Source organism: Drosophila miranda, chromosome XL (genome assembly GCF_003369915.1).
Source record: "Drosophila miranda strain MSH22 chromosome XL, D.miranda_PacBio2.1, whole genome shotgun sequence".
NCBI classification, from domain to species: Eukaryota; Metazoa; Arthropoda; class Insecta; order Diptera; family Drosophilidae; genus Drosophila; species Drosophila miranda.
In genome coordinates this window covers 23,220,290-23,244,883 of record NC_046673.1, presented here as the reverse complement: position 1 = coordinate 23,244,883, position 24,594 = coordinate 23,220,290, and the positions used below count along the sequence as shown (strand labels likewise).

At 48.1% G+C, this 24,594-nt stretch overlaps 3 protein-coding genes across 3 annotated transcripts; 2 read left to right on the top strand and 1 right to left on the bottom strand.

Annotated features, from left to right (window-relative positions):
• Positions 1-3,041: 3,041 nt before the first annotated feature.
• On the bottom strand, positions 3,042-4,038 carry LOC108158376. Its single transcript, XM_017290669.2, has 3 exons — positions 3,836-4,038; positions 3,313-3,768; positions 3,042-3,239 (listed from the first exon to the last, which is right to left on the bottom strand). The coding sequence occupies exons 1-3, from the start codon at positions 3,864-3,866 to the stop codon at positions 3,100-3,102; spliced, it is 627 nt and encodes a 208-aa protein (XP_017146158.1). The 5' UTR covers positions 3,867-4,038; the 3' UTR covers positions 3,042-3,099.
• Positions 4,039-4,474: 436 nt separating this feature from the next.
• Positions 4,475-5,294, top strand: LOC108151968. Its single transcript, XM_017280922.2, has one exon. The coding sequence runs from the start codon at positions 4,519-4,521 to the stop codon at positions 5,074-5,076; it is 558 nt and encodes a 185-aa protein (XP_017136411.1). The 5' UTR covers positions 4,475-4,518; the 3' UTR covers positions 5,077-5,294.
• Positions 5,295-21,967: 16,673 nt separating this feature from the next.
• Positions 21,968-23,999, top strand: LOC108165044. Its single transcript, XM_017301082.2, has 3 exons — positions 21,968-22,173; positions 22,266-22,538; positions 22,689-23,999. The coding sequence occupies exons 1-3, from the start codon at positions 22,093-22,095 to the stop codon at positions 22,782-22,784; spliced, it is 450 nt and encodes a 149-aa protein (XP_017156571.1). The 5' UTR covers positions 21,968-22,092; the 3' UTR covers positions 22,785-23,999.
• The last annotated feature ends 595 nt before the right edge of the window (positions 24,000-24,594 follow it).

Sequence of the window (24,594 nt, the reverse complement as noted above, 5' to 3'; positions counted from 1 at the left end):
TTATGTTTATGTTTATGGTTTGCCCATTTTGTAATTTAGCAATTTTCACCGAGGGCCAGCCAGGGCCGAACTAACAAAATGGGGAATGTTTTCAAGGGCCAAAGTAGAGTGATGAGGATTGTCTGGTAGATTACGAGTAAGTCTCTTATTTGTATCGCAATTAAGTTTTAAATGTCTTTTCTACCAAAAAACCAGTGTCCCCCTCTGTTACCCATGCCGCTTATTGTGCTCCAGACTCGAATCAATTTTCCGCTTTTATTGTTAATGATTAATTTCGATTGGGGGAAAAGTGCAATCATGGTGGCGATAACTGCCCGTCATCCATCATTCTTAAATAGTCCAGCCATGACAATCGAGTATTCTGGCCGGGTGTCAGGCCGTGCAGTGACTCTGCAGATTGCACCCTCCCTATAACGTGTATGTGTACTACTCTAGAGCCACCCAACAACCACCTCTGTTGCCAAGTGGCAAATTATGAACTTGAGGCTTGGGGTTTGGGGTTTCATTGGTTCATAAATTAAGGACTCCACTCGCATGCATGGAGCTCGCGAGGGTGCGGACACCACCACCCCACCCAACCGCAGGGGTTCCGACGCGTCGGCCATTAGCCTTAGCCTGGCCAGCCCCTTAGCTGTAGCTGTAGCTGTAGCTGTCCCTATATGGCATACCGCACGCAACTCAGGAATGTCCAGCTGTCGAAATGGACACTCACGGACGGACACCCACACTGCCGGACATCTGTCACGAGCCCACAATCAAAGGTGTTCCTAATTTATGAATCAACGCAATTAGCTTTAATAACGTGCTGCTGCCGCTGCTGCTGTTCCTCGCCGCAGTCCAAAATTAGCTAAACATATGCGAATAGGGGCGTGGGAGTGGGAGTGGGCGTGGGAGGGGACGGTTGACTCAACATTTTGCCTTTATTCGCATTCATTAAGTTGGACCGAAATGACAAACGGTTTCGGGCAAGTGTCCAACAGTTGGAGATGATTGCCATACATTTGGAGCCGCACAAAATCAAATCGAAGTGGTATCGGAATTGGGTTGCACTGCACCCCATATAAAAATGGTGGAGCGATAGGGAAGGGCACGGAAAATATAGAAGAACATATAGAGGAACATACACATTTCTAAGTCGAAACTAGGGATATGCCGGATCCTAATCTTATTCTCAGTGTATTCTGAGCTGCCCACTTCGAGATTTTTCGCAGTGTTGGCTTCCGTTGCATTCCTTACGATTTACCGTTCGTTATTGTCCACCGCCCGTCCTATTGCTGTGCATGATGGATCTTGTCCACTGTCTGTCCCATTGCTGTGCAGGTGTGAGGGAGGCAGACTACCCGTTCAGAGAGAATCAGAAGAGACAAGAAGAAGAGAGCGCGCGTTGAGAGTGTTCCTCTGCGGCAATGTGTGTGGGCTAGAAAGAGAAGGAGCCACATGGTAATTGCTGATGAGGGATGGCTTGACAACGCTCTGATAGTAATTCAGTGATTCGAGTTGCCGTACAGTTGCCTCGCGGAGTAACTCGCTCTTTGACGTGCTGCAATGGAAAAAGATCGGAGCTCTAATATAAACCCGAAAGATACAAAATTTGGGGACTAAAGAGGTAGGAGTTAGACAACAATTAACAGCAAAAAATCAATGGGAAACATAACACACATTCATACGTATGTGTGCAAAAGTGGAAAACATCTTGCGGTGAGACGACTACATAATTTGACGAAGACCCAGAAATAGCTTGGATAACCCGAACCACTTTCATACATTTCTTTGGCCCTGAAGACGCACCCCACACCGGAATGCCACTAGGGCGCTAGGGAGGAGCTACCGCTTGAGCACTTGGGTGTGAAGCCACCTTTAGCTGGCAAGTAATCGCAGTGTCTCGACCACAACCGGATTTGTTTGATTCGTATTTGGTTTGATTAAGAGGCCGGAGCGTTTTAATTAACGCAGCCATGGCAATGGCAAGTACAACAGAAACAAGAAGTTTCAGCATTTTCCGGCGACTTGTACAAGTTGCCAGGAAAGTTATTCGAGCCCGACCCCCTGCCACATCCACGGCCACAGCCACGGCCACAGCTCCTCGCGACAAGTTCGTGCTGATGATGATTGTTGTTTCCAGTGTTTCAAAGATGTTGCAAGTAATTTGCAAAACTTTTGCCTGTTGCCCGGACACCGTGGCGTATGTGTAATGTGTGTAATTCAATAACTTTCTGCGCGAAATGAAAACCAAAACACAATGCCTCGAGGCTCGAGTGCTGTCTTAGGAGTAAACAATAAACTTATACATATACATTTTGTCCAGCGACTTGAATATGCAATTTCAGTCAATTTTCCCTGCCATCTATCAATTAGATTAGTGCTTCATGAAAAGTTAGGTCCGCCTTCCAGGATTCAAGCAACTTGGCCAAATAGAAACGAACTCCCATCGACTGCGAGCCCCCACACAATTGTAATTTGAGTTGTTATTACTTTCTGGGGCTCCATCTCGTACCACAGCCCCACAGTTCCACCCGTTGTCTGGGGCGATGCAAACAAAAAAGCAACGGCGGTCATTAGTGGGGATTTCCATGGGGGCTCTCCGTACCTTGTCAGTCGGGACGGCGGGGACATTGTACAGTTAATGATACCTGGAGCTCGACAGAAATAGAAACACGGAATCGAGACAAATGTCCCACAGCCCCACAGTATCTATCGCCTGAAGAACATGAAGGAGAGCCTTAGACTCCCACCAGGTTCGTCGAACCGAGCAGCATTGAGTACCCACAAACGGCACTTGTGGCACACAGAGATGTGTAAACACAGAGATTGTTGTATTCAACAGTAGCACTCGAATGAGATCCGCAAGCCGGGACCTTTCAATCGAGGCTATTAGCGTTCGATTCGGACAAGCTCTGAAGCTATTAAATCCGATGGTTTAATAACTAAAGGTATCGATCTAGTATCGACTAGGAAACGAGACACTTGGAGACGTTTTTGTACAATTTGTCGCTCGGCTAAAGTTTGAAATGTTTTCAGTTTATTACTCAGATTAAGGATATACAAAAAAATGTTTGGTGGTATGGTGGCCAGAGCTTATCAGGACCTGCGTGTGCTCCCTTAGGCGGCCAAGGTGGGGGGGCGGGGGCGAGGAGTGGTTATTCTGGGGCGTCTGGTGGTTGTCGGCAGGTTAATGCAGGGCCGCTGCTTGTCGCCCACCTGCATGTCTCCGCAGCGACGCTTGGCCGTGCGCAGCCAGTCTGAAAGGATAGTTTTTCGTTGTTTTATGGATTCTTAAGGATATAATAATATTGGGGGGCGTGGTGTACTCACTGTTGCGGGGCTGGCTGTGGCAGTTCTGGTTGCGGAGCTGACAGTTGTTGGCCAGGATCTTGCAGTCCCTATTGTTGCGACTCCGGACGCAGATCTCCTGCCTGGGCTGGGTCCTCCTGCAGACCACGGGGCGTGCGGGGCAGGGCGCCCAGCAGGGCCGCCTGTTGGCCTCGCCGACGGCGCGCACGGTCCTGCAGTCAATGTCGCGTGTGTGCCTGATATCGGCAGGCTTGGCCTCGCGATTCGCCTGGATCAAGTCGCAGATGTTGTTGAAGCGCTGGCAGTCGCCCCGCGGTGTCCTGCCACAGACCCTAGGGCTGGTGCGGGAGCAGACTGCAGGCGGAGAGCAGGGCCATGGACGACCGATGATCGGAGGAAGGGTGCTGACGGATCGTCTTGTGGTCGTCCTTGGTGTGACGCTAGTATGGCCGCTAGCCAGGCAGATGAGGGCCACTCCTGTGAGGGGAGGAAAAGAGACTCTTAAATCATCCTGTGGTGGATCCTTGAGGCACTCTATCCTTACCAAAGATCAGTGTCAGTTGTTGGCTGTGCATTTTGCTTGTCTCTCGCGGATGGCTTGGCTGTGCTGAAGGAGCTGTTGGTTCTGATACTCTTTGGCCCAACCGCCCTGCCTATTTATACCAGCAGTAAAGGCAATGCCAACAATTACCTGGAAGAGAACTCCCAGCAATTCTCTGCGGCACGCGTCAGCTCTGCTTTTGTTCAGCGTTCAAGCTCTTCAAGGCATTGACCCGATCGAAATGGCCAGAGAGACAGCTGTTGCATAACTGGAGCATCAGCACTCGGTCAGCGATACAGGGAACAGTTCTGTTCCATGAGAGTCTAGAATGGTTGAAAAATGTATGATCCAGACAGCTCTAGGGAAAGAAATACTCCCGCTCTCCATTCGATTATGCTCCAGAGCTGTTTCCACTGGCACAAAAATGTAGGAGCTGCCACGAGAAACCCCCACCGAATCGTGTGATTGGGTGTCAGATTTCGCACGTTATAGGAATCCCATTTAACGCGTGCAACAACAGCCAGGGTGCAAACAACAAAACAGATGCCAGATGGCAGGTGCCAGGTGGCAGCAACGGGAGCAGGCGATCGATGGGGCTATAAATAGGCAACTCCGCCAGCAAATAGGCATCAATCAGCATCTAGCAGTTGATTAAACAGAAGATCCGCTCATCAATTAATCGCATCATGTCCAAGCTCAGCATTTGCCTCCTGCTCGTCGTCCTGGTGGTGGCCATTGAGGCCGATGGCGACGGTCGCCGCCCCTGCGAAGGCCGCTGCACCATCCGGGACCTGAACAGCCCCAGGCTCCTCTGCGTACGGGATCGCCGCACCAACACCTGCACCAAGCTTCGGCCCTGCCGCCTTCGCGAGCTGAACTGCCGCCGCCGCGATTCTGGCCTGGCACCGCTCAAGGAGTCCTGCACCACCCGATGCCGCAATATCCTGGGCGGCAGCGGCGTCAGCGGCCAGTGCGCCAAGCGGCTCCGCACCCAGTCCGGCTCCACGGACTCCAAGAGGGTGCGCGATTGTCGCCAACGTCGTTGCATCGATGACAAGATCGCCGGCTGCTGGCAGGATGGCCAGGGAGCCTGCATCGTGCAGACCCGTTGCGAGGCAAGCCGCAAGAACTGCGTCAACCCGTCCAACCAATGGAGCCGCACTAGTCAGTGGCGTTGCCGTGGCAATGTCGAGGGTGGCGGAGCACGCAGGTGCCGCTCACGGCCCATCGTCATCAAGGATTAGACACTCACTCCAATGCAAAATGCAACTGAAACCGCCAGACCAACGAAAATCTCGAAAATAACTTATATTTCTCACTCCCTTCCCACTAATTGTCTTTGAAACTGAAAATACCCATAAATTTTGTCGAAAATCCATCAACTTTCCCGAACTATTCCAATTAGTTTTTGTTCGACGATGCCGAATCCTTATAGTGCAGTGATTAAAACTTTTTGAAATCTATAGGTGTCATTCGTTATTCTTAGCTATTCCAATTATAAATGCCCAAACAGGCTTCTGTGTTGGTACAGCTGGGTCTTTAGATGCTTAAAATGCTGTACAATACCCAAAACTGAACCCTGAATTCAATGGGGAATGTTTAATATTTGCATGCCATATCGCTGGAGGGGCCTGGTACTGGCCTCTTTGACTAGTAAGTGCAACTACAGATGTGTTAATCATAACCACCAATCTGCAGCTGTAGCTTAGACCTTTCGCCACTGCCGATGCTAAGTGGCTCCACGTCCCCATCCCCATCCCCATCCTCCCACTGGATTACTCGCGACCTTTGCTCTGGCCTTTTCCAAATGCAGTTGTAAATATTTAAATGGAATTAGACATTTGCTGGATTGGCTGTGTCTGCAGTGGCCATGTGTGCCAGTGTGTGTGTGTGGCTGGCGTTATTTAATTTCACGCTCGGCGGGCACAACCCCCAACCCGTCGCCGCCACGGACCACCGCCTGGTGAGGGTGAAGGTTAGGTTGAGTGGCATGTGGCACTGCAGCATTCTGCAGTAACTCAGTTAGAGTCCAGTTAGTTGCTAATGTTTTCTAATTTGATTAAGCCCTCCACATACACGTGTACGGGTGGCATAGCACTCTGTCTGTGGCAGCCACCGTGTCAGAATATAGCACGAAATTTGCATTTCAGCATAAAGTGGCAAGTGCAATTTTCATACTAACACCGGTGGCAGGACGAGGTGGTTCGGGCTGGAAGGGCTGGCAGGCTGGCAGGCTAATGGAACGGGTTGGGGCCGGGACAGTTGACAGCCCCAGACCGGGACTGAGGTTGCATCTCGCTGCCTGCCTCACAGCCGGCTGTCCTTCTTTATGGCCATTCCGCGGCCAGAGCAGCAGCAGGTGACAGGACAACAAAGCTGCAGCAAAGCAAACTCCCACGGCAGCCAGCCAAACTGGGGGCCAACACCCAGACACAAAGAATAACAATGTGTGGGTGGGTGGCGCGGTGGGTCTGTGCATCTGTGGATCTGTGGGCAACGCGTGGCGCGTGTACTTAGGCGAGGATAAGAGCCGGATCCGGGGCAACCACTGTGCCCTCCCCCGCCCTAGAGTGGTTAGCACAAAGCGGGACTTCTCGTGTTTCACGTAGCGTAAGCCGGCCAAATGTCGCTGCGGCACTTGCAACACAGTAGTGAGAAAAATAGGCAGGGCTGGGGCTGGGGCTGGGGACCGTGAAAGTGCCTGACACATTATGATGGCGATGTGAGTCAAGTGGCAGTGTCAGGCGAGTTGCGTTTCCCATGGCTATACTCAGACGATACCCCGGTATCGATGGGTAGCATTTAAGTTTGACTTTTTCACACGCATAGGAGCCATGTAAACGCTTCGTTACTTGTAAATAAAATCCTTATCAGTGCCTTTAGTCACACAACATTTACTCGAAGCGCGAGTGTTGGATAAACCCAATATTTATTTTGAAAATCGATGGTATGTTCGCCATGGGATAAGAACCTGTGGAAGATCGTAAAAGTGTGCTATCCGTGGCCATTTATGGTGCACCTGTACTAAGCCTTCGACTCGCACTATGCGCAAATAACTCAATTAAAATGCTCTTTTCATGCCAGAGACCGACCTTCCATGACCTATAGCTGTCGGGGGAATCCCATGCCCCATGCCTAAGGAAGGCTTTGGCATACATTTAACCCCATCGCCGGAGAAACTGCAAATTTGTTCACACAAAGCTGAAACGATGGCCAGAGAGCACATTACCGGGGGGGGCGGGGGTAAGACATCAGTGGAAAAGGGACACAGGAAGGACCCAGGCTAGAACTGCATACCAATGCCAGATAGCGACAGAAACAGTCCCTCCGCATGTCTAGACGCCCTAGATGGAGGATATACGATACGATGCGATACAGTGTATCCCTCAGACATGCATGAACACACACTCGTACATGCACAATTATAAAGTGCTGCTGCGAACGGAAATTGGGGGCCCAACAAAGCAGTATCGTTGCCCAAAATGTGCCACCGAAGGAGAGGCAGGAGGCAGCAGGCAGGAGGCAGGAGAGATGGCGGCTCCGATCCCGGATAGTGCTTACAATTTAATTTCCTAGCGACAGAGACACTGCAAACGGACTGCAGGATGCTCGAAAACTACGTCCGCTGATTGCGCCACGGAAATGAAATTAGATGGGAGCGAAGAAGAAGGACCTGAAAAGTATGCCTAATCAGCAGGAGGATGCCGTCGCCGTCGGCGTCGGCGCTGCCGCTGCCGTTGTCCCTGCCAAGGCCACGTAATGAGTCGGTAATGAAAAGTTGTATGTGACCCGACTGGAGAAACTTGGCGCTGACAAATTGTTGTAAAATGTAATTACTTGCAAATGAGTTTTGGGGCAGCAGCCAAGATCATTAGGCAAATTAAGGAGCTTCCCAATGGAGTCCCAACTATGCAATGCATACATATATCAGGCAGTCAGAGACTGGCAACTTGCAGACACTTTTGATTCTGGCATCAGCCTGGCATTCAGCCGAATTTAAACATTCCAATTCCGCACAAAAATCTGTAACAGTATATAGCGTGAATGAATCGAAGGTCGCAAGGTATTCGTATTTACGCATTGACTTAATCAGGCTCATCAAACTGAAAACTCTGGCAAAGTTCATCCGAGAGACCCTGAATAGTGAAAATCATTTGCATTAAATTCCAGTCCAGGATTAATTCAAGCGGCAATCAGCGCCCCCACAGTATCGGCCACACGTGGCACTGATGGCCCTTCGGCCATGGTTTCAGCCTCAAATGGCGGTGATCCGATCCATGGAATATATGTACCCTAAATTACAACAGCAATTATAGTTCGCGTAGGTATGTGCTCCCTATGGTAGACCATTCCAAGGGTACGCTGAGAGAGCTGTTCCCTACTATCGTGCAATCACTTGCGTTTTATCAAGCAGTAGAAAACTCCTTCCAGTCTGGTAACCAAATAACAGGATAGAAAGAGATAGTCTGCTAACCCTTTCAAATACCTGCAGGACTCGCTTTGCATACAGGGTATCTGCAGTGCGATAAGCTTGGTATTCCTCTATATGTCGTAATTTTTTATTCAGTTGCCCGCCGCCTATCAAAATGTCATATGTGGGCTGTAATACTCTGCGATAGTTCTCCCCTTTGGTTCTCTTAATTGGATTTATTACGAATATTGGCAGGAATTCGCAGGCAACGGGAATGAAAATTGATGATGAAAAAACGTCCAACTGTGTTGTGAAAACAAACAAAACTCATTTTCATATGCAAAGAGTGTCCCTTTCCCTTTCCATCTCCATCTCGATTTCCATTTCCCTGGGCGTCCGTACCCCTTCCCCGGCCCTTGGGCGTGCGTGCATCCGCATATATTTAAAACTTTTTTACACAATTCTTTGTTTATTTATTTAGTTGTGTTCGTGTTTGTCTTCTCTCTTTCTGCCTCGGAAAACCAAAACAAAGCAAAACAAAAACAAAACCAAAAGACAAAACAAAGCAAAACAAAACGCCACGAAAACAGAAGAACAACACAATATTTTGCATAATTTTTTAATTTACTTTTCGGGCTAAAAATAGCGTGTTAACAAAAAGAGACGACCTCAGAAATGCGGATCGGGATTGTTTTTATGCTTTTGAAATCGATGCTTAAATGGAAAGAGGGCAAGGCAGGGTGCGGCAAGGGAGGGGGAATACGAAAACGAAGGAGGCCGCTCCGTACACTGGGGAAAAAAAGGAACCGAACATTTCAAGAACATCGAAGGTAGGAGAACCGAGCAGCACAGATCTCAAGTTCAGGATATCATTGAATTTTTGTGTGTAAGGATGCCTCTGGGGCTCCTGTCCTTGGGATCCTTAGAAAGTAACGCATTTTCCAAGCATGTTCCGATGATCGAGCTTGGAATCTGGAATCTTTTACCATATATTTTCTATTACTCATCTACGGAGGCTTTCGTTTTCTTCCGTGTTCCGACCCCACCTCATTTCCCTGTCGTTTTTGGGCCAGGCTTTTTGTAAGCAAGACAAATGGTTGCCACTGCAGCAGAAAGGAACTGCAACCGGGCCAAAGACACAAATTGACATTAGCCCGGGAGCAGGAAGAACCCGTAGAACCCGAAGCGTGACTCAAAGCCAGAGCAGGGACAAGACCCGGAGCTGGAGATGGAAGCGAAGACGAAATAGGGGCAGACTAACAGATGGAGTGTGCTGGAGCTGGGGACGGGGCGATCCCTTAGTGGCAAGTCATAAATGTCAGGGGCTCCTTAGGCGTGGCCAGGACCCGGACTCGGATTCGGGTTCGGGTTCCCCAAGACATACGCACGGGTAAGGGTACGGCTACGAGTATATTCAACTGACAAATAACTGAAAATGTGATTGATGACGGCCCTGACACGCTGACACATATAAATGCCCGCAAATGGAGCACGAGACGCTGCCGCTGACGTGTCGCACAGTCTCTCCCATATACTCGTAGGGCTACGGGATAGATCCGGATTCCGGACCACATATCCTCCAGACATCGCTTTTGTTTTTGCACTGGGAGTGCGTGATTTTTGTGCCCGCATCATTACTCAACATTCTAAGTGCTTTTGGGAATAGGACTGGGGATTGGGGACTATGGACTATGGACTATGGACTATGGACTGGGACCTGGGATTCGTCCTGGGGCTGGGGCTCTCAGTTTAACCTACGATTATTGCCATTCATTGCCGAGACTAAAGTATGTCAACAATCTTCTTATCCACATCCCCGTCCACATCATCATCCCCATCCCCATTCCCATTGCTGGTTAAACTGCTCCTTAGTGGAGTGGGGAGTGCGGAGAGGGGAGAATGGAGAGTGGAGAGAGAGAGAGACAACTTTGTTGGATACCTTCGCTAAATGAATGCAATTTGTAGTCCAAGAACGTTGGGCCCCGGGCTTTCATTTACATTAAGTAATTACCTGGAAAGAGCGGGCGCTTTCAGTGGGGAAATGCGGCTGCCACTTTTTTGCCCTGGTTGCGGCTCCGGCTCCGGCTCCGGCTCAGGCTCTGGCCCCATACCGCAGGCTGTTTCAACAGCTTGATGGGAGTTTGTAAAGATAATGTGAAGTGATTTCAAGTGTCTATGCTTTAAAGGCAAATCTAGTTCACTTCTGAAGCTTGAAGCGGGCTCCCTCTAGAGGTCCCTCTATACAGCTCTTTTGCCATTTTGCCATCGGGTCATGGCTATAATTAGATACGTACAGATGCAGGTTGGAAGTCGAATTAGCTTGGAAGAAGTATGTAGTACGTGTGTGTATGTGCGATAGGTATTTCCCATTAAAATAAGTTGACTTATGTGTGTCATGGCATGGGCTTAAGGGGCTCTTTATCTCCCTCCCTCCTCACGGCTCATCTTCATTCAGCTCAAGTAGTCCTCCCACCACCACCGTTTCGAAGCACTCCCAAAAAAACAACGTGTACAAATTGCCAGCAATTTTTGAAACATGACCGTACCAGCCCCCGCACCCGAGCCTCAACCCGAGCCCCACCCACATTCACACATATCAACCCCTCTTGTAGTCCATCACCCCCTGGACCCCTCTCTCGTCCATTTCGTGCCCCAGCCCTCCTACCTGACATCCCCAGAGCGATAGAAACACTTCAAAACTGATGACACTGTCAATTTAGATGGCAGCGGTCTTCTACGGCACATATGTGGCACGAGTATACTATCCCATCGTGATCACAGCGCTCCGCTTCCCACTCCCAGACAGATGATGAACCTCTCACTCTCGTAGGGCACCACCTCCGAGCGCACCGCCCACTATGGCCCATCTACGCCCCCAAAGATGGTTGCTCTGTGATGCATTGCAATGACATTTTCATGCTTTATCTGCGGCATAAATTGATGTTTCCCCCACCACGCCTGCTGTCAGCCAACCACCCACTTGGTGGGGTGGCTACCCCCCTACCCCCATTCTTGCCATCCTCTGGCCACCATGTTGTTGTTCGACATAAAAATGCAGTCAATTCTCTTGACAAATTTTACTTTTATTACACGCTTTGTTGATGGGAGGGACTTTGTGTACATGACATTTGCACATCATCGATGTCCGTGAATATATGTGTATGTGTGTGTGCGTGTGTGTGAGTATGTGTGTGACACAGTGAGTGAGTGTCAGTGAGTGCTAACAACATTGGGAAACAAGAGCCAAATCATGAAATGAAGACTTTCTGCATCGACATACAAACTTTGCACATGACTTGGCCAGAGCTTCTTCAGTCATTGAAATTGGTGAAGTTTTGTGCTAGAAAAATATTATTTAAAGAAACCATCACGGACTTCATGGCAAGGACTGTTGCCAAGCCCCAAATGTGATGGCTCAAATTACAAAATAGGGGATCGTAAAAGGATTTCCTCCTCTGAATAATTTTTATATCTACTATACTTACAGATATCTTTGCAGATTATGCCTCTTGGTTTTCAGATTAATAATAATAAGCTTCAACTATATAGGAAAGCTCTCGGAATTCTATGTCATACTTTTATGCGCTGCAGAAAATGATTTGAGACGAGACGTTCTGTTCGTTCGCTTTTGAATTCAATTCCATTTGCCGTGCGCTTTCCATTCGTCTCCGGCTGAAAGGCAATCGATTACGGCGTAGACGCGGCTCATTGTTGCTCGCTCGCTCGCGCCCACCCGCCCAATCGCCCAGTCGCTCAGTCGTCACCTGATTAGCATAATTTGATGTGTGAGCCAAGGACAGGAGTGCCAACAGCAGGCCCAAGGAACTGCTGGAGCGGGGGAGTGACTAGGGGGGGCCGCGTTTTCAATCTTGCCAGAAAATTGTTCGATTTTCAACACGAGAACATTTTTGAATCAGCGCCATTGCCATTTCCATTGCCATTGCCATCGTCGTCGTCGTCGTCGTCGTCGACATGTCATCATCAGCACAAGCGCCACGCGACAACTTCATTTTGTGGGGCCTCGGGCCTTCCTCCCGCCTCCCACCTCACGCCACACGCCTCCGGGAATAACGGCAAAGACAGCCCCGGGATCGACATCGACGTTGGCAAGTGACAGTTGAGAAGCCGCGCAGGAATAACTTTAAAACTGAAAAGATGTGCTATTGAACTCAGAGTTAAACAAAGACCTTACCGGAGCAATTTCACCAGAGATTCGCCATTGCAAGATATTTAATCTTCTAAAATTATAAGTCCAAAATGTAAATCTCTATCAACTCTTTTTTGGAATGCCCCCCTGCCGGGGACTCGATCCAATGTCCAATGAGTTTCTTAGCAATTGGAGGTGTCAATGTGAATGTTGATTGATGAACAGGCTCCAGCCCCACAGCCCCAACCTGTTTTACCTAGCACCTCCAGCACCGCGACTCGGAACGACATATGGGCGCTGTCGTCTGCCCTGTCAACGTAATGACAACGACCATCTTCCCAGTAAGAAAGCGTGACTGGATGAGGTCTGTGGATGACCCTTTAAACACACATTTAAGACATGCGAGCGCCATTAAAGCCGCTCAGGAAGTTGTCGGCGAGCAGAACCATTAAATTTGATATACGACAATAAGCGTGGATAATGCGTTAAAGGAGCTCAAGCAGAAGCCAGAAGGGGAGTCAGACACAGTCCCGCACGAAAGAAAATGAAGATGAAACCGGGCCAAGCAGCGTCGTACAGTCAAAGCCATAAATTAATGGCCCCACCAGCGACAGCAAACTAAATAGAATGAGCCAAGTCGGACAGTCAGACAAGATGGGCGGACCCGGTCTCAAAGTGAAATGAAGTGCAGGTAAAGTGCATTTCCAGCCAACGTGTAGGTCAGCGGTAATACCCCCTGCCGTGCACCGATAGCACAGTGGGGCAAAGCCATAGGAAACCAAGTAGATCTGCCAATGCCCGATGGTGAGAGAATGATGAGAATATACCTATTGACTCCCTTCAGAACGGGTTCTTGTAGGACGAAACTCAAATCCCTCTCATTAGAAGTTGTTCTCAATCCTCTGCCGAGTAGCTCCCAAGTATCACCCAAAGAGCTTCCACTGTTCCACTGTTGCCTGATTATTCTGGTTCTTCTTGGCCTCCTCCTCCAACCCTCACTTAAGCTCCTTTCCGACTGCACTGCTTTAAGCCAGGAGCTGGAAGTGGAGCTGGAGCCAAAGCCAAACGGAATCGGGCAGTTCAATAATAGAAATAGCCACGGCTTAAGCCTTTAAGTTGCCAATTACAATGAAAATTGATTTTATTTCGCTCTTTCTCGCTGTTGGTATTTGGTATTTCTTTTCTCCCTCTGAATCTCTTCCACTTCTTTTTTATTTGGGCATTGTTTTGGTTCAGTCTGTCCCCCAGTCCCAGTCCCAGTCCCAGTCCTCTCCTGAGCCACTCCTGGACCTCCAACTCCCCCGTTACTGGGCTTTTATGAAAGACACAGATGGCTGGGCATCGTTCCAGGGCTCCCCCCGAATGATGTTCTCGCTGCTGCTGCTGCTTCTGCTGCTGCTTTTGTTTCGATGTCTGCTGCTGCTGCTGCTGTTGCTGCTGCTGGGTTGTCTGCTGGCAAAGTGCCGAATGTACATAATGCCAGTGGATTAGGGCTTAGTTTATCAGCGTTTCCACTGCCAATGTCAAGGTCAAGCTCATAAGCGCGTATGACAACAGCATTAAGCTTTGCTCTGTTTGCGTGTCCCCGTCGCTGACTGTATGCGTGTACACTGTATAGTGTACAGTGTCTGCGTCTGTGTGTGTGCCTGCTTTAGCATTGGAAATAAATTTGATATTAGCCACTTTAGTGGGCCGCTTGCAGTCGCCAGCTGTTGAGCTATTAACATACAATTATGCCAAAATGCCAATCAAATGCAGACAGCACCGGACAGAGCCGAACGTGTTGGCAGTAGCCCCCGCGACGGCCCCCGCGACGGCCCCCGGGGACTATCTAAGGACTACTACTGGCTGGCCTTGTCCTTGGCCCTGGCCATTTATCATGGTAATAGGCAAACGCGTGCTGGAATCGTTGTTTTGATTTAACGATCCCGTTTTGCTGCAATCAAAGTATCTCAGACGCACACTCAACCCCGCGTGTGGACACTGGACACTAGACAGTGGACAGTGGACAGTGGATGGACTGCTCACTTGTCTGAGCAGCCAATAAAAAAGTAAAGATACCCCAGACGGGAAAGAAATTGAAATGTTCTCATCAGCTAGCCGAAGCCTGCATATGCTTCAAGGATCTCCATCCTTAAGTGGGTGCTTTCCTGAGCTGTAATACTAGCTATATACCTACGTAGCTTATTAGCAAAAGCTCGAACTTCATTGAGATTTGATCTAACTTTACGAATCTATGGCTTATTCGCTTGTTGGAATATTACCTATAAAAGATCTATACAGATCTTCGGATCATTAGGGATTACCCAATTCGATGGCCAGCCACGCAGACTCTTTGGACTTTGAAAGGGTACACCCGCGTCGAGACGCCGAAATCTTCTTATTTACTTAATGTGCAAGTGGCAATAAAACTTTCGCTTGCCGCGTGCAGGGTCTGTGCCAGTGCCTGTGTCTGCCACAACGGCAGCGTCTGCGCCAGCGTCGCTGCAGATGCGGCAAATAAAGTGCTAAGCAGTTTTTTATGATTATGACGAAAGGCTTTTTGGGGGTAGCCGTTGCCGTAGTCGTAGCACGTGTCTGTGGGCTTGAATCTGTGCGCCAGTGTTTGTCCTCGCCTCTGAATGGCTGTTTGGGTTGCGGCTGTGGCTGCTGCTGCCGCTGCTGTTGCGGTGCCCTGAAGTATGCCACAATATGATGTGCCATGCGAGACACTTCGCCGACATTGTGTGTGGCTCAAAGCGCAGCATCGATTCATGGCTCATTCCGCGGTGATGGCACTTAATCGTAATGCCTCCTGGAGAATCCACAGCAGTAGCTTATTCGAGTTGACAGATGCAAGATAGTATTGCAGTTCTCACTACAGTGTATCCCTTTGTAGCGACTTAAGACAAAGTCCATTATAATGCAAACATTCAATGGCTTGGAAGGCGTGTGGGTGTGGCTGTGGCTGTGGCTATGGAGTGAGATATGGCGAAGGCCCAACATTAACTAATTGTGTGATTCGAGCTGTGGCTTTCCTGTTTGCACTCCGATGTGATTGAATTCCCTCAAAGATTGAGTTAATAGGGATGGTATTTTCCGAAGGAATTTGGTTAAAAGGAAAACTATTTACTTGAAAAATCTCAATTACAAACATCGAAGTCTGATTTTTAACAGAGTTTTTCCCCTAGCTAAAGGCTTTAGCTCCTTAGCTCTTATTTTCCAGAAATGTCAAGTAATTTGGAGAATTTAATCATCCATCGACTGTAAAACGTAGCGCAATATAAGAATAAAATCGCTCCGCAAGTGGGTAAAAACGAGCTATTAGGTAGCTCTGGGTAGGTTAGGTTTCACGCTATCCAGCATTGCACCCACTCTCTCCAAATTGAGAGAGTCTCCAGGACATCCCATACGCATCCAATCCGTTGGAATATCTGATTGCTTATCTGTGATGTGCTCTGGCAAATTGAAAACTCTTAATATAATTTGTAATTGGATCACAAAACATCGTTTGCCGGGTCGGTCGTGCAGAGCCGGGGAGCAGGGAGCAGAGAGCAGGGAGCAGAGAGCAGGGGAAAACTGCCAGTTGGCATAACTGATAATTTTATTACTATATGCAGCAGGATGCTGCTGCAGTGTGTGCCTGGGGCAGGGGTGGGGCTTCTGTGGGGGTCTGAGCGGGAGGGCGAGGGTCGAATCATGAGCTTGGGTTTCCTCTGCTGCTTCCAACTTGTCTGCCTTGGGTGCCGTACTCGCAGATACTCGTATCTCGCTGCCAATTTTCCCCCGGCTGTGCATGTGTGCATCTATGTGATAACATCCTTGTATGGATGCGAGTTTTCTACTTACACTGTGACGAAAATTGTTGCTCAAGTCATTTTTGCTCTTCTTATTTAGGAAATTGTGTAATTGCATTGCGAAAACGGAGACAGATGCAGAGACAGGGAGAGAGAGAGGGAGAGAGTGAGTGGCAGCTGCGAGCATGTTATGCGGGAGGTCTGAAGGATAGTTGGATTGATGATTCCGCCTCTTGTTGCATTATTCATTGAATTCATTAAGCAGCGGACTCCCCGCCAGCAAATCATTCTCAAATCAAATTAATGACTCTGATGAAGCGCCTTTGACTGGATCTGCATTTGCACTCGCATTCGCATACCCACTGCCCCTACCATTTCCATTCCCATTCCCATTCGATTACCGCCAGCTCCACTTATCCATTCACATACCCATGCACTGCATATCCACATCCACACCCAATCCGCCTCCCACTCCCACTTCAGCCCCCAGCCATTTTCGCAGAGAAAAGCGATCCAAGAGAACACCTGCCGAACAGACGGCAACGGCATCGAAATGGAAGCTCACTTTGCGGATTATCATTATAAATGGATGGTCATGTCGGCCCCAATAACGTTTAGTCATCAAAAAACTATCAAACTTCGCCGCCGATTCGTGACTGCGGACGGGGGGTATACGTTTTTATGGCAAAGACGTTCTGTAAGCTGCAAAATTCAAATTTCATAGCCTGACAAAGGGAACAAAGGGAAGGACCATCTTTAATGTGAAATGTGAAGGAAAATCTGTGCGAGTTATTGCCAGTCGTTTGCTGCCAGATCGGATTCAGCAGAGCAGCGCACACATCTCTGCATGTCGCATGGATATTACTTTTGCAATCCAATCCCCAAGCTGCCGCAGCTGGACCTGGCCGCCAAGAATGATCCTTGCTGCAGCCAGTCATCTTGCAGGTGTGACACCCTCGATCAATCGCAGCGCGTGACTTTCATTATCCCTCTTCAGCCAAACTCAAGAGGGGCGCCAGAAGTCAGCCGGTTCTCCATTTAGCCTGAATAACATATATCACCAGCGCAGCATTGACTCGTTTAATAACTGAAAATCCCCAAAACCAAAAAATCACAACGCAATCAAGGACATGCAAGCTGCATAGCAAGCAGGACAGATGTCTGCTGGGTCTCCGTTACTATATCATGCACTGAGAGAAAGCACACACTTCCACTGGAAGGCGCTTAAAATGCTTCCATCTATCTAAGACCCCATTTTCATTCGTTTATTAAAATCTATCATTTATTGGGAAATCGAGCTCTGATTCTTGGTGGCGTTTCCCCGAGTGCATCCCGAACAGATTCCGCATCTCACATGCAAACGTGAATTCCCCCTGGCTTTTTTGACTACGTGGCAGCGGTCTACGTGACCGTCCACTCCGCCACTCCGCCACTCTGGCAGTCTGCCACTCCGACTTCCACTGTCAGATCGACTTGGCGTTGGACTTGGACGCAATCTATGCTGGCACGCTCTCAATTGAAAATATATTTTCTCGCTCGTTACCTGGCGGAGGAGCGCCCCGGGGGAGGGCATAACACTTCCTGGGCTCATGGCAGACAACTTTTCAGAGCAGGGCCAACTACAAGCTCACAGAGCACTTACATAAGTGCCAAATATCGCCTTGGAGTAACAACAGTCGTAAATCCTGGCGATGCAGCTTGCACCGGACGGCGGACGTGGCAGTTCCCAGTCAGCCATATCGCAAGATAAATTCATCAAAAATCACGCTGAGAAAATTGCTTGCTGGAAAATGTGCGAACGCAGGCGAATCAACGAGGAAGAAGATACAGATTACAGAAACTGGAGGAGCAGTAGATGGAAGATAGCATGAGTGAAAGCGGAAGTACAGGAAGATGCCAGCAGTAGATACGAAAGGGAGAGGACGTTCGGAGTCGGTGGGTTGGGTGGACAGGGCCAATAAAATGCCAATTAAATTGATTTGAAACTCAACATTTTTGAAATTGATTGAGACAGGAGAGACCTATGTACATACATATAGACGAGTACTGCATCGATCTATCGCGCCAATGCCATTAATGAGCTGTGCTCCCCCCTTGCAGCTCTCGACCTGGTGGGCCAGCAATTGATTGATTGATTGATTGATAGATTGATTGGCGGCAAAAGTAATCGGACAAAACGGTGAGAAATTCATTAGCATAAATAACACGAAGGCGGCGTACGAGGAACCGAAGTTCGAATGCCCTTTCCTCAGAGTTTCGATACGGGAAAACGATTGTGAAACATTGCAACGAAAGGCATCTTCATATTTAAAAGATTTGAAGTAATTTTTGTAATTTTCTGCTTTTCTCTATAAGGAATCATTTCAAAAGAGGCTTGCATCAAATGAGCGCAACCTCCTACTGCAAGAAAATAATGACACTATGTATTTTATGTGACTATCAATGTGCGGAAATACATTCTCGTACATTGATGGAAGGAAGACGGATTTAACGAGAGTTATTATTCAGTTTTCATGCAATACTCGTATCCTTAAGAGATGCAAACAAGACCAGAGACAGATAGTCGTGCAAATACTCGTCGGGGATGGAAATGGAATGGCATCCTGTTGCAGTTGGTCCATTTGATTGATGACGATGGCACTTGAGTGCACACGATAATCATTTATAAGGCGCATAAATGTTTGCTGCGACTTTGTTGTCATTCTTTCTTGATGGGGGTTTTGTGGGTCTGGTGTCTGGGGTCTGGGGGTCTGAGTTCTGGGCGGGACAGCCCTGGGCAGATGGCAGATGGCGGCTGTCGGCTGTCGGCCACACCATGCGCACAATTCACAGAGGAATGAAAAAAATCACATAAAAAACAACATTAAGATGGAGCAGCCGAGGGAGAGGAAAAACTCAGATTCAAATTCACTTGGCAGATATGCTGAGGTCGTTGGAATTATGCTGAGAACTGTCTTACAGGGGTTTCTTCGAGGGCTGCTGTCTTACGGGGGTTTCTTCGGGGGCTGCTGGTCGTGTCAGCTGCAGAGTCTGGGCACTGGATCGTCCTGACTGTCAGTGCACGAAATTTGCATTCGAATGGAGTTTGGGGCGAGGTGGAGAATGGAGTGTGAAGTGCGTGTATTTGACAGATACCAAGCTGTCAGTTGCTTTGTTGTTTTATGTCTTCGATGCCCGTCTCTGGCAAAACTGACTCTCGTACTCTTCCTATTGCCTTGAGAAATGACTGCCACAGCTGGTCGAATAGTATAATTAATTATCTCCTCGGAGAAGGAGCCAGAGCCAGCGAAAGATTCGCAACTTTCTACTTTCTACCACTATCTACCCACTAATTGGGCAAGCCAGAACCAGAGTTTATCCATTCTGCGGCAATGAGGAAGTTTGTCATCGCTTAAGCGCAGGGAAAACCCCATCATCATGGTCCTGGCCACGTCTCCTGGTTCCTGCCAAAGCAAACAAAAACACGCTGATGCAGCAGTTGCCAATTACTGCGACTGCTTTTCTAATTAGATGCACTCCCCCAGACCCCAGACCCCAGACCCCACCCATACCCCTACTGCGATGCGTGGCATGCGTGGAAAACCATAGTAGGGGCATCACACTCAGGGTATTTCGAGTTGCATGCAAGCGAGAGCTCAGTCATGTGCATGAATCATGGACTGGAAAAAACCTCCATACATTATTCGAATTAGCAAAATCAAATTTCGGTTGTGTTTTGTTCGATTTTGAAAAAGACCCACCACTTGGCTCGCAAGATGGGATCGAAGGTTAATTGGGTCATGTTCCAAATGGTCCACGGTGATGTCCGCTTGAGGGACTGAAAGGAGAGCGCTCTCCCGGCTCTCACAATGGTACAGTCGATGTAATCAACATTGTTTCCATTCCATTCCCATTCCCTCTCCGATTCCCTCGCCCATTCCCAGTCACACGATTCCCTGGAGTGGACACCATTCACATCAGCCCCACTGCGCATTCACGTTCTCGATTATGATTTGTTGTTTATCGCTGAGTGAATCGCGTTCCACTCCAAAAGCAATAAGAGGACTCACATTTATTTTTAGAATTCGCTTCGTTCAAACAAGCTTTTCATGGATTTCCATGCCGTTTTTTCTTTCATGTTCGTATTACCCGCGAGAGGCCGCTCGTCTCTGTGCAGTTCTCTGATAAATTGCTCAAGTGCATTTTGTTTGAGTCGGCATTAGACAATCATTCGCTTTGTGTCCGCCTCCAGCTCAATTTTCGCTGTGATTATGTTTTATGTTCACACTTTGCTTTCTGTCATTTCCTGTCTGTTGTTGTGCCTAGTTCCATTTCCGCCCAGAAGACCTCTGGTTACAGTGCAAATCTCCGGATTGGACAGGGTGTGGGTATGCCTTTCCTTCTCTATTTCTGACGTTTCTCTTCCCATTTGTCTCCTGCCATGCCGCATCTGAATTTGACGGCAAGCAATTGTCCCTGCGGCCTTGGGCGGAATGAGTGGACCACCCAGCCACCCACCTCTCAACCCGTAATCTTTCCATTGAACCATCACGAACCGGGCACCCATTCCCCCCTCCCCATTCACCCATATAAATCAATTAATATAACTTGATTTTCTGTCACGTAGGAATGTGTTTCGATCTGCCCTACTTTCCTCGGGGTTATCAACGAACTGCGAGGAAGTTGAACACATGCCAGAGACAGAAATAGATGTACAGCTGCGGTCAAAGTAGTGGAACCTGCCAGCAACTCTATGGATAGAGATATGCTGGGGTCAAACTACCCACGATATCAGAAGAATTGATTGCGGAATAAAAGCATGTCTACGTATGTATCGTCGTGGAATGGAAATCTATTATATCTGCTGTTCTCAGCCACAATGTACCCCATTAAATTGGTCAAGATTGAAGAAGGGTATGCACTGTTCGCTGCTTTCAACTCACATTTTCGGGGCCTGCCTCTCTGTTTGTGCTTTTGTGTGACGTGTGGCATGAATCACGCTGCAAGTGCATTTGATTTGGATTCTCTCATTTGCTTAAGCACTGTGGCCTGACATCACCAGATCCACCAACAGCGTTGCGGGGGATTACGTACTTGGGTTCTCAATCAATTAACGAACAGATACGATAACACTAAGCGATCGGACAGCGGCTCTCCCACCCACCCGCTCTCTCCCTCTTTTACTCTCTTACTCTCTCTCTCTATTTTGATGATAAGGTCGAACCCGCATATGAATCGAATTGGGTTGAAGAGATAGAGTTGAGTTCAGATATTATCGCTCAACAGAGCGAAACCGTCATTGCACAGTGGGACGATTATGAGTGGTGAGAGGGAGGCCTCTCCCTCCTTAGCCTCCTCCAGTGAGTGAGTCACGCCCTTGCTGCTTACATCACCCAGAGGGAGACCAGTCAAGGAGTCGCAAAAACAGTAGCCATGCATTCAAAATAATTACCCCACCCTATTATAATAAATTTCCTTTTTGATTGTAAAATGCATTGTACACAATTCTTAATGCACAAACACAATGAGCGTCCGTTGATGGAGATCCAGTGGCAGAGCCACCAGTTGATTTTCGGTACCATTTCAGCAGAGATTGGCCCACTGTGCCATATGGTTTGGCTCTCAGTTGGGCTGGAGAGCGCTCTCCCGCCCGCTCAAGACCTTCATGGTGCTCTGCCTCTGGGCTCTCTCACTCAACGCTCTCCCTCTAGGCTCCCCCACTCGGGGCGCTCTCTCTCTCTCTATCGCTCTCGCTCATAATTGTAGTTTTTGTTATGGCCTTTTTTCCGACGTCGCGTCGTCCAGCACACAAAATCGTTCTGAGTGGCGTTCAGTGGCGTTCTGTGCGTGCCTGTGAGCGCGCAATGTGAAAATATTTTCGCCGGGCTGTCGTCGTTGAAACCTTATCGAGTTGCTATTTCGTTGTCGATTCTGTGCCTTTGCTGGAATGTCCATTATGTCCGCCAGCCAGGACTACGATCGGAAGTATGTGCGCAGCATGGGGGGCATCTGCAAGATCGCCTGCATGGTAAGTTCCACTTCCATCCAACAGATTGGCCCCACTCTAAAGCTCTCTCTCTATTTCTCTCTCTGTGTGTCCCTCTCTCTCTCTCCCTCCAGCTGAGCAGCTTCATCGGCTTCCTGTTCATTCTGTGCGGCCCGGTGCGAGTGAGCAACTTTCGGGGCAGCTTCTACTTGGTCGTGGCGGCGCTGGGATTCACGGCCACACTGGCGCTGCTGCTTGCCCGCTACCTGCGTCTGTGGCAACGTTATTTCAGTCGATGCGACTCAACGGTCTGGTCTCTCGGTGTCCACTCCACGCTGGCGGTTTCGTACTTTGTGGCCTCCGGGCTGGTGCTCTCTCTGGACATTGGGGCCTATACGGCAGCAGCGGTAAGCCCCCAGCACCCCAGTGCAAGGTGTATTTACAGTCTCTGTATGGGACTGTGGCTAGATTGCCTCATCTGGCTCAAATACACTTTGCCTCTGTGATTTCCAAAGCCTATTCCGACGCTAAAGTCCACCTCCTTCTCTCTGTTGCAGTTCTTTGGATTGACGGCCTTCAGCATCAATGGCCTGGAGGCTTATGCCCACTATCGACGCAGCCGTCAACGCGAGGTGGCCACCCAAACAGTATAGCCACCCCGCCACCAAAAGCTTTGATCGCTCTTAGTACTTTAAGCCCGCTCTCAGTTGGACGAGTCTCTCCGGCTGCCGCAAAAAAAAAAGAAGAAAAAGAGCAAGGTGTGTTAGTGCAAGGTGGGGTTTTGGCAGTCTGCCTCCTCGAAACGTGCGCCACTCTCTCGTGCTGTCTGCAGGTGGGAGCACGCTCTGCGAATGCCTCACCTTATACTCACACACTGTGAGAGCAAGAGTCAGTGCTAATTTGAGTGCCACACTGCTCTTTTGTTTGCATTCAAGTCTGTTAGTTAAGTGTACAAAAGTGAAGATACATTCTGTTGCCCGAACAGTTATTCGATTATGTTATCTAATAGTCGTTAGAATGTAGGTCAAGCATAGAAGATTAAGAAGAAGGGGGAGAAGAAAGAGAACGGAGCCAGAGTCGCAGACAAAGTCTAACTTAAGCTTTAGATAAACGGACAAAGTGGAAAGAAAAGCAAAAGAATCAAAGAGAGGATGGGAGTACACGGTTAGAGAGCAGAAGTTAAGCGGATGATAGACAGAGAGAGAGAGAGAGAGAGAGAGAGAGCAAATGCCAAAGAGATAAATCTTGTCATACCCTTGCAGAGGTTCCATTAATTTTGAAGAAATTTTTTCAAACTATCACTATCACTAAACTATCTTGATCAGAATCAACAGCCAAATTGTTTCCGTCGGTTAACAGCCCCGAAGAAACCCTTATTTTATTCAATATCAATCAACACTTCGCGTTGTTTTACATAATTCAACCAAATAACATACAATCTGATCAGTATTGTAACCAACGAACTGAAAGGCTTCGGGCTCGAAGATAAAATTTTTTTGTTTGTGTTTTGGCTTTGTGTCTGCATCTTGTCATCCCATACTTCTCCTCTTTCTTCTGATAACTGGTTCGCAAGGTAGAATAATATTTAATTTTTTTTTATAATTCTAGACGTTGTTTGTAGCTAGTTCTTTTTTAAGTCAGTCACAAATACCGCTTACAGTACAAGCGAGTAGCACTACTTTTATATCACAAAATAGCAAAGTATTTCAACCACGAAATCTGTTCTTTTGTATATATGTCTGACGCACCAAAACTCTTTATATTTTTATACACATAATTTCACAAAACATGCTTAAGATTTGTGAAAGAAATCCATATGTCTGTGAATAACTATATACAATAAACGCAATGACTTCTTCGAGTATGAATGTAATTTTAAGAAGATTCCTTTTTAACGGTTCGCTAGTAATATAAGAACTTTATATACTTTGTGGCTTCAGACGGTAGACAGTAATGATCTAGCGACCGATTTGGCCATCTATACTATAATGACTGATTGGTGAGTAATTTAAACGGCATTTCCATCCCTCCCCTGCAGCGTGGGACCTATTTTATTATGGGAACTATTAATATTGTGTACATATGTATTTTATAGCAGATCAGCAAAAGCAAAGAAACCAAACGATTCTCTGTTTTTATTTATTGTTTATTTATTACTTCTTTTACTACTAACAGTCTCAGATATATGTCTAGCCGTCATTGTACTTTACAAGGGTATACCTACAAATAGAGAGTCCTATGATTAGCTCAACAGAATATTGCCATCTGCCATTCACTCTCTATCACATCACACCTTTGTGGAACCTTTCTGGGGCATGCTGGGCGGGGGGGTAGTGTCCTGTCGCTGGGGCTGGCACTTCACTCGAGCGCGACTCTTATCTATTTCTGTTTTTGTTCGGTAAGCTGTTGCCATTGTTGGCTTTTAAAATCTCTCTGTGTGCTCTCGTGGCCCCGCCGAGCTCT